This window comes from Entelurus aequoreus, linkage group LG28 (genome assembly GCF_033978785.1).
Source record: "Entelurus aequoreus isolate RoL-2023_Sb linkage group LG28, RoL_Eaeq_v1.1, whole genome shotgun sequence".
In the NCBI taxonomy this organism is placed as follows: Eukaryota; Metazoa; Chordata; class Actinopteri; order Syngnathiformes; family Syngnathidae; genus Entelurus; species Entelurus aequoreus.
The window spans coordinates 11,779,659-11,791,269 of NC_084758.1; the positions used below are offsets into that span (position 1 = coordinate 11,779,659).

The 11,611-nt window shown below is 33.9% G+C and overlaps 1 protein-coding gene across 4 annotated transcripts in view; it reads left to right on the forward strand.

The window, feature by feature from the left end:
- The window catches only part of ldb2a (LIM domain binding 2a), a 261,535-nt gene that overhangs the window by 207,667 nt on the left and 42,257 nt on the right, over nt 1-11,611 (forward strand). For all 4 annotated transcript variants that reach the window (XM_062039739.1, XM_062039740.1, XM_062039737.1 and 1 more), the window contains exon 5: nt 516-599. In XM_062039739.1, the coding sequence (XP_061895723.1) occupies nt 516-599 (84 nt within the window). The remainder of the gene's footprint in view (nt 1-515; nt 600-11,611) is intronic.

Sequence of the window (11,611 nt, forward strand, 5' to 3'; positions counted from 1 at the left end):
ATATGTTTAGTTTTTTTTAAGCGACCGTAAAAAAAAAAAAGCAAATAATTAAATGCTAAATCCTGAGCCGAATCCCTCATACTTTTTTTCTCTAATCATATATTCAAACATAAGAGATATGTGTAGACTGCAATATGATGGCAGTCACACATAAGAGATATGTGTAGACCGCAATATGATGGCAGTCAAACATAAGAGATATGTGTAGACTGCAATATGATGGCAGTCACACATAAGAGATATGTGTAGACCGCAATATGATGGCAGTCAAACATAAGAGATATGTGTAGACCGCAATATGATGGCAGTCAAACATAAGAGATATGTGTAGACTGCAATATGATGGTATGGTAAGTGTTGGCATTTATGACTTGAGATGGCGTGTCTGCAGCTGGAACTACAGTTGGGCTAATTGGCTGCAGATAATTGGTTGGAATTAGCTGCATTCATCTTAATGACACATCCATGTTGATTGGAACTTTTTTTTTTCCCTTTTCCCTGCCTTTTGACTGCAGGCACAAGACCCTCAGGTGCTGGAACAACTGTCCAAAAACATCACACGCATGGGTTTGACCAACTTCACCCTCAACTACCTCAGGGTAAGTGTGTGTTTGTGTGTTTCTCTGTGTGTGTGTGTGTGTGTGTGTGTGTGTGTGTGTGTGTGTGTGTGTGTGTGTGTGTGTGTGTGTGTGTGTGTGTGTGTGTGTGTGTGTGTGTGTGTGTGTGTGTGTGTGTGTGTGTGTGTGTTCTTGTATTTCTACATGAGACATGATGAAGGAAAAGTAGCTTCCATATGAGGAGGTGTGAACAAGAGATGACATAAATCATGGTCCCAATAACATTGCATCTAATAGAGGGCCAATTATTAGAGTCTGTGAACATTGCTCCAAAGTCAGGATTTTTTTGGTTGATTTAATGTGCATCCAAAAGTAAACATTGACAGGTGCAAAGGCAGCAATATATGATCCCACAAGATGGCAGCGAAAGGAGGACTTCCCTATTCATCCCCGAAATTTTTTTTTAAGCGCTCTACCTCTGGCCAACATATGTGATAACAAGTGTGTGTAAACATTTGAAATGCTCCACCTCTGGTCAACATATGAAATAAGAAGTGTGTGTAAACATTTGAAGTGCTCCCCCTCTGGCCAACATTTGTAATAACAAGTGTGTGTAAAAATTTGAAGTGCTCCCCCTCTGGCCAACATATGTATTAAGTGTGTGTAAAACTTTGAAGTGTGCCCCTACTGGTCAACATATGTAATAAGTGTGTGTAAAAATTTGAAGTGCTCCACCTCTGGCCAACATATGTAATGACAAGTGTGTGTAAAAATTTGAAGTGCCCCCCTACTGGTCAACATATGAAATAACAAGTGTGTGTAAAAATTTGAAGTGCTCCACCTCTGGCCAACATATGAAATAACAAGTGTGTGTAAAAAATTGAAGTGATCCACCTCTGGCCAACATATGAAATAACAAGTGTGTGTAAAAAAAATTGAAGAGCTCCACCTCTGGCCAACATATGTGATAACAAGTGTGTGTAAAAATTTGAGGTGTTCCACCTCTGGCCAACATAAGTAATAACAAGTGTGTGTAAAAATTTGAAGTACTCCACCGCTAGTCAACATATGAAATAACAAGTGTGTGTAAGAAATTGAAATACGCCTCCTTTGGCCAAAATTAATTACAAAACATAAAATAAATATGTATATAGAGACGTACTGTAATAACAACTCCAGGAATTCCCAGAATTCCCTTTTAGTCAAACCCTTTTTTGACCCTTTTATCTGTCGACTACTCCTTCCACATTTTTCAAGCGTTCCACCGTCCAAACATTCCTCTTAGTCAGGACAAAAAAACAAAGTTGTTTTTTGAACTGGAAAAATTCCCGGTTTTCCCGAAATTCCAGGAATTCCTCAATACCACTTCTCAATTAAAAATTTTACCACTTCAACATTTCTCAACCGATTTAAAAATTTAAACACCAACCATTTCAACTCATTCACAACATTCAAAATATTTAGCGTTTTTCCAAAAAAATTCCCGCTTTTCCTGAAAATCCCAGATGTCCATGAAATGGGAAATTTTTCAAAGTTCCACAATTCCCACATTTTTTAATCTGATTTTAACCGTTCCAACTTCAAACTGTTCAGCCAATTTAGGAATTGCGGGTGTTCCCTGGACAAATTCCCAGATTTCCCAGAATTCCAGGTTTTCCGGGACATTTTTCCAAGTTCAAAACAATTCCAGGAATTCCCAGAATTCAATTTTTTTTTTAAACCCTTTTTTCACCCTTATTTCTGTCGACGACTCCTTCCACATTTTTCAACCCACTTCAAGCATTCCACCGTCCAAACATTCCTCTTAGTCAGGACAAAAAAACAAAAGTTGTTTTTTGAACTGGAAAAATTCCCGGTTTTCCCGAAATTCCATGAATTCCTCAATACCATTTCTCAATTAAAAATGTTACCACTTCAACATTTCTCAACCGATTTTAAAAAAAAATAAAAATTTAAACACCAACCATTTCAACTCATTCACAACATTCAAAATATTTAGCGTTTTTCCAAAAAAATGTCCGCTTTTCCTGAAAATCCCAGATGTCCATGAAATGGGAAATTTTTCAAAGTTCCACAATTCCCACATTTTTTAATCTGATTTTAACCGTTCCAACTTCAAACTGTTCAGCCAATTTAGGAATTGCGGGTGTTCCCTGGACAAATTCCCAGATTTCCCAGAATTCCAGGTTTTCCGGGACATTTTTCCAAGTTCAAAACAATTCCAGGAATTCCCAGAATTCAATTTTTTTTTAAACCCTTTTTTCACCCTTATTTCTGTCGACGACTCCTTCCACATTTTTCAACCCACTTCAAGCGTTCCACCGTCCAAACATTCCTCTTAGTCAGGACAAAAAAAACAAAGTTGTTTTTTGAACTGGAAAAATTCCCGGTTTTCCCAAAATTCCAGGAATTCCTCAATACCATTTCTCAATTAAAAATGTTACCACTTCAACATTTCTCGACCGATTTAAAAAAATTCAAACACCAACCATTTCAACTCATTCACAACATTCAAAATATTTAGCATTTTCCAAAAAAAATCCCGCATTTCCCAAAATTCCCAGATGTCCATGAAACGGGACATTTTTCAAAGTTCCACAATTCCCAAATGTTTTAATCTGATTCAAACCGTTCCAACTTCAAACTGTTCAGCCTATTCAGGAATTGCGGGCGTTCCCTTGACAAATTCCCAGATTTCCCAGAATTCCAGGTTTTCCGGGACATTTTTCCCATTCAAAATTAATTGGCCATTTTTCAAACTTCAACCATTTCCACATTTTTCAACCCATTCAAACCATTCCACCTTCAACACATTCCACTCATCCTGGACATTCAAACTATCATTTTTCCAAGTTCAAAACAATTCCAGGAATTCCCAGAATTCCATTTTTTTTTAAACCCTTTTTTTTTACCCTTTTTTCTGTCGACTACTCCACATTTTTCAACCGTTCCACCGTCCAAACATTCCTCTTAGTCAGGACAAAAAAAACAAAGTTGTTTTTTTAACTGGAAAAATTCCCGGTTTTCCCGAAATTCCTCAATACCATTTTTTAATTAAAAATGTTACCACTTCAACATTTCTTGACCGATTTAAAAAAAAATCAAACACCAACCATTTCAACTCATTCACAACATTCAAATTATTTTGCATTTTCAAGAAAAAATTCCCGCTTTTCCCGAAATTCCCAGATGTCCATGAAATGGGATATTTTTCAAAGTTCCACAATTCCCAAATGTTTTAATCTGATGCAAACCGTTCCAACTTCAAACTGTTCAGCCTACTCAGGAATTTTGGACGTTCCCTTGACAAATTCACAGATTTCCCAGAATGCAAGGTTTTCCGGGACATTTTTCCCATTCAAAATTAATTGGCCGTTTTTCAAACTTCCACCATTTCCACATTTTTCAACCCATTCAAACCATTCCACCTTCAAAACATTCCACTCATCCTGGACATTCAAACTATTATTTTTCCAAGTTCAAAACAATTCCAGGAATTCCCAGAATTCCGTTTTTTGACCCTTTTTTCTGTCAACTACTCCTTCCACATTTTTCAAGCGTTCCACCGTCCAAACATTCCTCTTAGTCAGGACAAAAAAAACTTGTTTTTTTTAACTTGAAGAATTCCCGGTTTTCCCGAAATTCCAGGAATTCCTCAATACCATTTTTTAATTAAAAATGTTACCATTTCAACATTTCTCGACCGATTTTTTAAAAATTCAAACACCAACCATTTCAACTCATTCACAACATTCAAAATATTTAGCATTTTCAAAAAAAAAATCCCGCATTTCCCGAAATTCCCAGATGTCCATGAAATGGGACATTTTTCAAAGTTCCACTATTCCCACATTTTTTAATCTGATTCAAACCGTTACAACTTCAAACTGTTCAGCCTATTCAGGAATTGCGGGCGTTCCCTTGACAAATTCCCAGATTTCCCAGAATGCAAGGTTTTCCGGGACATTTTTCCCATTCAAAATTAATTGGCCATTTTTCAAACTTCAACCATTTCCACATTTTTCAAACCATTCCAACTTCAACATATTCCACTCATCCTGGACATTCAAATTATCATTTTTCCAAGTTCAAAACAATTCCAGGAATTCCCAGAATTCCCTTTTAGTCAAACCCTTTTTTGACCCTTTTATCTGTCGACTACTCCTTCCACATTTTTGAAGCGTTCCACCGTCCAAACATTCCTCTTAGTCAGGACAAAAAAAAAAAAATTGTTTTTTGAACTGGAAAAATTCCCGGTTTTCCCGAAATTCCTCAATACCATTTCTCAATTAAAAATGTTACCATTTCAACACCTTCTTGACCGATTTAAAAAAAATTCAAGCACCAACCATTTCAACTCATTCACAACATTCAAATTATTTTGCATTTTCAAGAAAAAATTCCCGCTTTTCCCGAAATTCCCAGATATCCATGAAACGGGACATTTTTCAAAGTTCCACAATTCCCAAATGTTTTAATCTGATTCAAACCGTTCCAACTTCAAACTGTTCAGCCTACTCAGGAATTTCGGACGTTCCCTTGACAAATTCCCAGATTTCCCAGAATGCAAGGTTTTCCGGGACATTTTTCCCATTCAAAATTAATTGGCTGTTTTTCAAACTTCCACCATTTCCACATTTTTCAACCCATTCAAACCATTCCAACTTCAACACATTCCCCTCATCCTGGACATTCGAACTATAATTTTTCCAAGTTCAAAACAATTCCAGGAATTCCCAGAATTCCATTTTTTTAAAAGCCTTTTTTTTACCCTTTTTTCTGTCGACTACTCCTTACACATTTTTCAACCGTTCTACCATCCAAACATTCCTCTTAGTCAGGACCAAAAAAAAGGAAAAATTCCCGGTTTTCCCGAAATTCCCGAAATTCCTCAATACCATTTCTCAATCAAAAATGTTACCACTTCAACATTTCTCGACTGATTTAAAAACAATTCAAACACCACCCATCTCAACTCATTCAAAACATTCAAAATATTTAGCATTTTCAAAAAAAAAAATCCCGCTTTTCCCGAAATTCCCAGATGTCCATGAAATGGGACAATATTCAAAGTTCCACAATTCCCACATTTTTAAAATCTGATTTAAACCGTTCCAACTTCAAAATATTCAGCCTGTTCAAAAATGTGTGCTCTACTTCAACAACTCTAAAAAAAAAAAATTCCAGGAATTCAGTTCAACTTCAGCATCGGAGCATTCACACACCTCATCTAGGTATATATTGCTGTTTAATTCAATGTGATGTAGTCATGTGACTTCCACGAAGAGGAAGTGTTAGCACGCCGGTGATTATTTTACAAGGTTGTTTTTGTGCTCGTTTTGACTGACATCTCCTATTTACAGAGAGAGAGAAATAGAGAGAGAGAGAGAGAGAGAGAGAGAGAGAGAGAGATGCAGGCATGGAATTAATTGGATACAGAAAATTAGCATAACATTAATGAATGCTCCCTGTTGAGATTCATAATTGTAAAATGGCACTAGATTGTGGGAGGTGGGGGGTGTAATGGGGGGAATAAGGGCACCTCTGCCGCTTATAATAACACAATTGAAAAACACGATGGGGTGGGGGTGGTGGGGGATGGAGTAATGTTTTTGTTTTTCTAGAAGCAAGATTGTGAATGCAGGAAGCATGTGCAATGCAAGTGATGGACACGTGTCAGTACCATCTTGTTCGGACTATGAGGCGCACTTAAAATCCTTTCATTTTCTCAAAACTCGACAGTGCGCCTTATAACCCGGTGCGCCTAATGCAGTGGTTCCCAACCACCGGGCTGCGGCCCGGTACCGGTCCACGGACCGATTGGTACCAGGCCGCACAATATTTTTTTTTTTTTTTTTTAATGAAATCAACATAAAAAACACAATATATACATTATATATCAATATAGATCTATTTTTTTTATTTTTTTTTAAATAACGGTTGAAGTGGGTTGAAAAATGTGGGAGTAGTAGTCGCCAGAAAAAAGGGTTCGAATAAAAGGGAATTCCTGGAATTCCTCACACGTAGTTACACACCTTCCTCACAAGTAGTTACACACCTTCCTCACAAGTATTTACACACCTTTCTCACACGTAGTTACACACCTTCCTCACACGTAGTTACACACCTTCCTCACACGTAGTTACACACCTTCCTCACACGTAGTTACACACCTTCCTCACACATAGTTACACACCTTCCTCACACGTAGTTACACACCTTCATCACACGTAGTTACACACCTTCCTCACGCGTAGTTACACACCTTCCTCACGCGTAGTTACACACCTTCCTCACATGTAGTTACACACCTCCCTCACATGTAGTTACACACCTTCCTCACACGTAGTTACACACCTTCCTCACACCTTCCTCCCACGTAGTTACACACCTTCCTCACACCTTCCTCACACGTAGTTACACACCTTCCTCACACGTAGTTACACACCTTCCTCATACCTTCCTCACACGTAGTTACACACCTTCCTCACACGTAGTTACACACCTTCCTCACACGTAAATACACACCTTCCTCACACGTAGTTACACACCTTCCTCACACGTAGTTACACACCTTCCTCACACGTAGTTACACACTTTCCTCACACATAGTTACACACCTTCCTCACATGTAGTTACACACCTTCCTCACACGTAGTTACACACTTTCCTCACATGTAGTTACACACTTTCCTCACACGTAGTTACACACTTTCCTCACATGTAGTTACACACCTTCCTCACATGTAGTTACACACTTTCCTCACATGTAGTTACACACCTTCTTCACATGTAGTTACACACTTTCCTCACATGTAGTTACACACCTTCCTCACATGTAGTTACACACCTTCCTCACACGTAGTTACACACCTTCATCACACGTAGTTACACACCTTCCTCACACGTAATTACATACCTTCCTCACACGTAGTTACTCACTTTCCTCACATGTAGTTACACACCTTCCTCACACATAATTACACACCTTCATCACACGTAGTTACATACCTTCCTCACACGTAGTTACTCACTTTCCTCACATGTAGTTACACACCTTCCTCACATGTAGTTACACACCTTCCTCACACGTAGTTACACACCTTCCTCACACCTTCCTCCCACGTAGTTACACACCTTCCTCACACCTTCCTCACACGTAGTTACACATCTTCCTCACACGTAGTTACACACCTTCCTCATACCTTCCTCACACGTAGTTACACACCTTCCTCACACGTAGTTACACACCTTCCTCAGATGTAGTTACACACTTTCCTCACACGTAGTTACACACCTTCCTCACACGTAGTTACACTCCTTCCTCACACGTAGTTACACACCTTCCTCACACGTAGTTACACACCTTCCTCAGATGTAGTTACACACTTTCCTCACACGTAGTTACACACCTTCCTCACACGTAGTTACACACCTTCCTCACACGTAGTTACACTCCTTCCTCACACGTAGTTACACACCTTCCTCACACGTAGTTACACACTTCCCTCACATGTAGTTACACACCTTCCTCACACATAGTTACACACCTTCCTCACACGTAGTTACACACCTTCCTCACACGTAGTTACACACCTTCCTCACATGGTCCTACGGCAGGGGGTGTGGCCAAATGCCGGCGGCGGAGGAACTCTTCAGCAGGATGTTGGACCATCAGGTGTTGCTAGGCAACAGCATCATGGCCGCAGCGTGGAGGGAAAGTGGGATTGGAATGTTGGGACAATCTGATTACACAAACGGATACACAAGTCAAATGAAAAGAAAAAGGAGCAGAATGTGCTTTAGTGGCGCATAACAATAATAACAATAACAATAATAATAATAACAATAATAATCATAACAATAATAATAACAATAACAACAATAATAATAATAATAATAATAATAATAAACATATTCCTCCAAACTGTTTCATGAAGACACATTTACTGTGCAATTAAAACCTTTTTTGATGTTATTTTAATAGGGAGCACTCACTCTGTAATCAACTTATCTTTTAATGGATGACATATTGATTTATTTCTGTATTGATGACATATTGATTGATTTATTTCTGTATCGATGACATATTGATTTATTTATTTCTGTATTGATGTCATATTGATTTATTTCTGTATTGATGACATATTGATTTATTTATTTCTGTATTGATGTCATATTGATTTATTTATTTCTGTATTGATGACATATTGATTTATTTATTTCTGTATTGATGTCATATTGATTTATTTCTGTATTGATGACATATTGATTTATTTATTTCTGTATTGATGTCATATTGATTTATTTATTTCTGTATTGATGACATATTGATTTATTTATTTCTGTATTGATGTCATATGGATTTATTTCTGTATTGGTGACATATTGATTAATTTCTGTATTGATGACATATTAATTTATTTCTGTATTGATGACATATTGATTTATTTATTTCTGTATTGATGTCATATTGATTTATTTCTGAATTGATGACATATTGATTTATTTATTTATGTATTGATGTCATATTTATTTATTTATTTCTGTATTGATGACATATTGATATATTTCTGTATTGATGTCATATTGATTTATTTCTGTATCGATGTCATTGATTTATTTCTGTATTGATTACATATTGTTTTATTTCTATATTGATGACATTTATTTATTTGTTTCTGTATTGATGACATTTTGATTGATGTCTGTATCGATGTCATATTTATTTATTTCTGTATTTCATTACATATTGATTTATTTCTATATTGATGACATTTATTGATTTATTTCTGTATTGATATCATACTGATTTATTCCTGTATTGATGTCATATTTAGTTATTCATTTCTGTATTGATTAAATATTGATTTATTTCTGTATTGATGACATATTGATTGATTTATTTCTGTATTGATGTCATATTGATTTATTTCTGTATTGATGTCATATTTAGTTATTTATTTCTGTATTGATTAAATATTTATTTATTTCTGTATTGATGACATATCGATTGATTTTTTTCTGTATTGATGTCATATTGATTTATTTCTGTATTGATGTCATATTTAGTTATTTATTTCTGTATTGATTAAATATTGATTTATTTCTGTATTGATGACATATTGATTGATTTATTTCTTTATTAATTACATATGTATTTATTTCTTTATTGATTACATATTGATTTATTTCTGTATTGATGACTTACTGATTTATTTCTGTATTGATGACATATTGATTTATTTCTGTATTGATGACATACTGATTTATTTATGTATTGATGACTTATTGATTTATTTCTGTATTGATGACATATTTATTTCTGTATTGATGACATATTCCTTTATTTCTGTATTGATGACATATTTCATTATTTCTGTATTGATGACACATTTATTTATTTCTGTATTGATGACATATGTATTTTTTTCTGTATTGATGACATATTTATTTATTTCTGTATTGATGACATATTTATTTATTCCTGCATTGATGTCATATTTATTTATTTCTGTATTGATGACAATTGTTTTTATTTCTGTATTGATGTCATATTTTTTAATTTCTGTATTGATGTCATTTATTTATTTCTGTATTGAAGACATATTTTTGTATTTCTGTATTGATGACATTTATTTATTTCTGTATTGATGACATATTTTTTTATTTCTGTATTGATGACATCTTTTTTTATTTCTGTATTGATGTCATATTGATGTATTTCTTTATTGATTACATATGTATTTATTTCTGTATTGATGACTTACTGATTTATTTCTGTATTGATGACATATTGATTTATTTCTGTATTGATGACATATTTATTTCTGTATTGATGACATATTCCTTTATTTCTGTATAGATGACATAATTCATTATTTCTGTATTGATGACATATTTATTTATTTCTGTATTGATGACATATGTATTTATTTCTGTATTGATTACATATTTATTTCTGTATTGATGACACATTTATTTCTGTATTGATGACATATTTATTTATATCTATATTGATGACATATGTATTTATTTCTGTATTGATGACATAATTATTCATTTCTGTATTGATGACATATTTATTTATTTCTGCATTAATGTCATATTTATTTATTTCTGCATTGATGACATATTTATTTATTTCTGTATTGATGACATATTTATTTATTTCTGCATTGATGTCATATTTATTTATTTCTGTATTGATGACATATTTATTTATTTCTGTATTGATGACATATTTATTTATTCCTGCATTGATGTCATATTTATTTATTTCTGTATTGATGACAATTTGTTTTATTTCTGTATTGATGTCATATTTTTTAATTTCTGTATTGATGTCATTTATTTATTTCTGTATTGAAGACATATTTTTGTATTTCTGTATTGATGACATTTATTTATTTCTGTATTGATGACATATTTTTTTATTTCTGTATTGATGACATCTTTTTTTATTTCTGTATTGATGTCATATTGATGTATTTCTTTATTGATTACATATGTATTTATTTCTGTATTGATGACTTACTGATTTATTTCTGTATTGATGACATATTGATTTATTTCTGTATTGATGACATATTTATTTCTGTATTGATGACATATTCCTTTATTTCTGTATAGATGACATAATTCATTATTTCTGTATTGATGACATATTTATTTATTTCTGTATTGATGACATATGTATTTATTTCTGTATTGATTACATATTTATTTCTGTATTGATGACACATTTATTTCTGTATTGATGACATATTTATTTATATCTATATTGATGACATATGTATTTATTTCTGTATTGATGACATAATTATTCATTTCTGTATTGATGACATATTTATTTATTTCTGCATTAATGTCATATTTATTTATTTCTGCATTGATGACATATTTATTTATTTCTGTATTGATGACATATTTATTTATTTCTGCATTGATGTCATATTTATTTATTTCTGTATTGATTACATATTTATTTATTTCTGTATTGATGACATATTTATTTATTTCTGTATTGATGTCATATTTTTTTATTTCTGTAT